Source organism: Amphimedon queenslandica, unplaced genomic scaffold (assembly GCF_000090795.2).
Source record: "Amphimedon queenslandica unplaced genomic scaffold, v1.1 AMPQUscaffold_10826, whole genome shotgun sequence".
In the NCBI taxonomy this organism is placed as follows: Eukaryota; Metazoa; Porifera; class Demospongiae; order Haplosclerida; family Niphatidae; genus Amphimedon; species Amphimedon queenslandica.
The window spans coordinates 3983-7699 of record NW_003548926.1 but is presented as its reverse complement, the minus strand read 5'-3'; the positions used below and the strand labels follow the sequence as shown (position 1 = coordinate 7699).

Below are 3717 nucleotides of genomic sequence, written 5' to 3'. Positions count from 1 at the left end.
AGTTCAGTTTCCATCTAATAGTATCAGTTACTCTCAAGTGTGTGGTAGAGTAGTGGGATATCAGTATGCTTCACCTGATGCTGTATATCATGGTCATGGTGCCCCCGAGAGTCATAATAATATTAATTCTTATTATGTTGATGGTGTTAGTATCACTCGTGGGTCTCCTCGTCAACATGTCTGGACACTAATGGCTGGAGTGACAGGGTCTAGTAGATATACTCATTTCAATTGTCCTTGTTCCACTGGTAGTCGTCAAACTTCAAAAATTCAATCATTCGTTGGTAATGATTACTATTGTGAATCAGGAGCTAGTAATACTTGGACTCATATTCTCTACACATCTGACCCACTGTGGGATGGTCAAGGTTGCGGTTCACTTGAAACAGCTTGTTGTAATGTTCCTGGTATCCCATGGTTTCACAGAGACTATGGTAACACTACCACTACTGACTACCTTGAGCTGAGGGTGTGTGCTGATCAAAAGACAACTGATGAAGATGTTCCTGTTGCCTTTTACGAGATTTACGTTAAGTAACTACATTAATTAATTGGTTTGTTTGAGTGATTAAACATGCCATTATTTTCAACATTTTTAGTATTTACTTGCATACATGTAGTTTTGCTACTGTAGCTTTCTTTTGCTTATCATAATATCTATAATGTAGTATGTAGTACTCATTTTTATGATCAATATGGATACATGCTGTGACAATAATGAATATGTGTACCAATACTGTTTCTAACTGAGTAAAGTATTGTAGAGCGAGCCAAGCATCAATGTGTACCAGGCCTGGGGTAATAGTAATATGTAATAGTAATTGTAATAGTAACGATTACAGGGCACCAAGTAATAGTAATAGTAATAGTAATAGAATCTTTGGCAACAGGAAGTAATAGTAATAGTAATAGTAATAATTGTCAAAGTAATATGTAATCTCAATATTACATAGCTATTATTTGCAGTGTTACACTAATAAGTAACAATAGGAAAACAGCACGTTAACCAGGAACTATTGCTCAGTACTGAGACTTTTTATCATAAATATAACAAAGCATTCTTAATTCGAAACTATAAAATGGCTTAAATTAACTTCAAAATTAGATTCTTTTTATCAGTAACCTATAAAAATCTATGGCGTATTGTAATAGTAATTGTAATAGTAATATACTTTGTTGTAATAGTAATAGTAATAGATTACTTTGAAAAAAGGCTGTAATAGTAATAGTAATATAATAGTTAAAATTTTCAAGTAATAGTAATAGTAATAGATTACATTTATTTGTAATTGACCCCAGGCCTGATGTGTACACACATACATGTACATGTATTATACACATGCAAATCATCATATACACGTACACAAACTTTATTGCATCATGTAGCAACAAATGGTACATAAACTTACCAGATACAGCACGAGTGAATATTAGTTCAGCTTTAGTATAGTCTCCTTCCTGTACCAGCTCATGATGCAGTTCAGTAAGTAATGGATGCTCAAGGTCAAGATGAGCTTGTTTCTGTAGTGAGGCAAAAGCTTCTTGATAATCATTCTGTCTCAAGTGCTTCAGGCATAACCTGACCGCCTCTTCCTGCTGGAACTAAAATACAAATAAATAATAAACTTGATAAAGGAAGAATAAATGTTCTGAAAAATGAGTCAAATTAAAGGAAGCTAATTTTGTAAGAATATGTGTACATGTAGGCTGAATCCAGTAATACAGTAAAGTCAGTAATGTTAAAGTACATTGCATTGCCATAAATACAGTATCTACAGTAATTATTTTATTTATTATTAACTGACTTCTTTAAGCCGGTGAGCAGCTCCCTTTACAATTGATGGATCAGTAATCCCCAGCAGGTCAACATGCCATAAACTGAAATTGGTCTGACCCCAAGTATCCAGCAATACTGTGGACAAAGGGTTAAAAATACACTAAAATGTAAGAGATATTTATAAATATATACTGACCAATCTTTACATAGAGACAAGGGAATGGGCCATTCTTTAGTGTGTGACGAAGAGCAATTGTTTCAGAGCAACCATCATTCTTTAATTCCCTAAAAAATCAATTATAAGCCTCTGTTGTTCTATTTATCATTTCCTTCCTCTTTATTCCTCTAAATCACTATCTTATAATCTTCCTCCTCCAAAATTATTATCTTATTTTCTTCCCCTCCAATAGTTAGTATTAGCTCTCATTCACTTATTACTTACCCTTCAGCTAGTCTAACAAGATACTCGCTATTCATTCCTCCCATTATCTTTAGCTTGTGGACGTTACACGCATGAGGTCGACAATACTTGCCAAACACGGCTTCGGTCACAATGGCCGGGTGAGAGAGCTGGAGCGTAACGTGTTGAGGCGGACGACCGCTTTCGCTCAGCCAGCGAGATGTGAGATCATCAGGTTTATTCTCTTTTATCAACCTATAAATAAGAGCATCTGAATTTTTAAAGTTGCTCAAAAATCAGACAAAAGTCCCTGTACTATAGTACATGGTCTCGAGCCGAATTTCATCAAAAATGGCAAGGTGAGAATTTTCCATTTTTATAACTTTATCTGATGCATATACATGTTCTTATATTGTGCAGAAAGTTTGAGCTGATTCTAATCAAAATTAGATTTTTTACGAATTTTTAAAGTTACTCCAAAATCGGGCCAAAGTCCCTGTACTATAGTACATGGTCTCGAGCCAAATTTCACCAAAAATGGCAAGGTGAGAATTTTCCATTTTAATAACATTTTCTGATGCATATACATGTTCTTATATTGTGTAGAAAGTTTGAGCTGATTCCGATCAAAATTGGATTTTTTACGAATTTTTAAAGTTACTCCAAAATCGGGCCAAAGTCCCTGTACTATAGTACATGGTTTTGAGCCAAATTTCATCAAAAATGGCAAGGTGAGAATTCTTGATTCTCTGATGCATCTTATCTTGCATAGAAATTTTGAGCTCATTATGATCAAATTTTTTAAAGTTTATCACAAAAATTTAGCCAACTACATGTACATGTAGATATGACCATGGGCCGGTGACTGTTATTGTACAGCCTAAGTCATGATTACCAATTAACGAGGAGAGTACAGTAAGTTTAACACTTGCTAAGTAACCATAACACTTCTGCAAAGATTATTTTGCTTGTCACACTTAATTAAATCAATATCAATAGAAATATCAATAGTTCAATACATAAAGTTGTGACGGTAATGCAAAAATGCTTAGTCCTTACTTGGGATGATAACCTGGGGAATAGCTAGACCACTCAACCACATCATAACTGAGTCTAGTAACATTTCCAGAAGAGGAGTTCTCCTCTTTAAACTTTGAACTGCTAGCCGCCATTATTGGCTGACACGCCTCTTTTGTATTTGGGTCTCGTGATCTCACGTGTTTAAAATCAAACAGAAAATATACGAGAGAAGCCGGAAATAATATACTCGTTATTGGGTATTACATCATTATTACGCGTCTAAAGATGGCGCATCACGGATGGCAGGAAGCAGCAGAAGCTCCCAGCGTGTCACCAGGTGAATATTCTCCCTGACTAATGTGTTTAAAGTATTATTTATTAGGTCCTTCAGCTCCAAGCCTTTATTCTCCTTACTCACTCGATCCAAACTACCTCCCTCAAGTAAGTGACATCATCATGCTTGTTTTCTCTTGACCACGCCCTCTCATTATTCCAGGGTCCTGAGTTCATATTTCCAGTC

The 3717-nt window shown here is 35.3% G+C and overlaps 1 protein-coding gene and 1 long non-coding RNA gene across 2 annotated transcripts; one reads left to right on the top strand and one right to left on the bottom strand.

The window, feature by feature from the left end:
• Positions 1 to 1409: 1409 nt before the first annotated feature.
• Positions 1410 to 3349, bottom strand: LOC109589834 (muskelin-like; the record flags this gene model as incomplete). Its single annotated transcript, XM_020005834.1, has 5 exons — positions 3237 to 3349; positions 2220 to 2432; positions 1974 to 2062; positions 1806 to 1912; positions 1410 to 1602 (listed from the first exon to the last, which is right to left on the bottom strand). Coding segments are annotated over exons 1-5 (715 nt in total), but the record flags the coding sequence as incomplete, so codon positions are not given.
• Positions 3350 to 3446: 97 nt separating this feature from the next.
• Positions 3447 to 3717, top strand: LOC109589835 (uncharacterized). Its single transcript, XR_002188962.1, has 3 exons — positions 3447 to 3534; positions 3580 to 3638; positions 3694 to 3717. It is a non-coding gene; the product is annotated as an uncharacterized LOC109589835 (long non-coding RNA).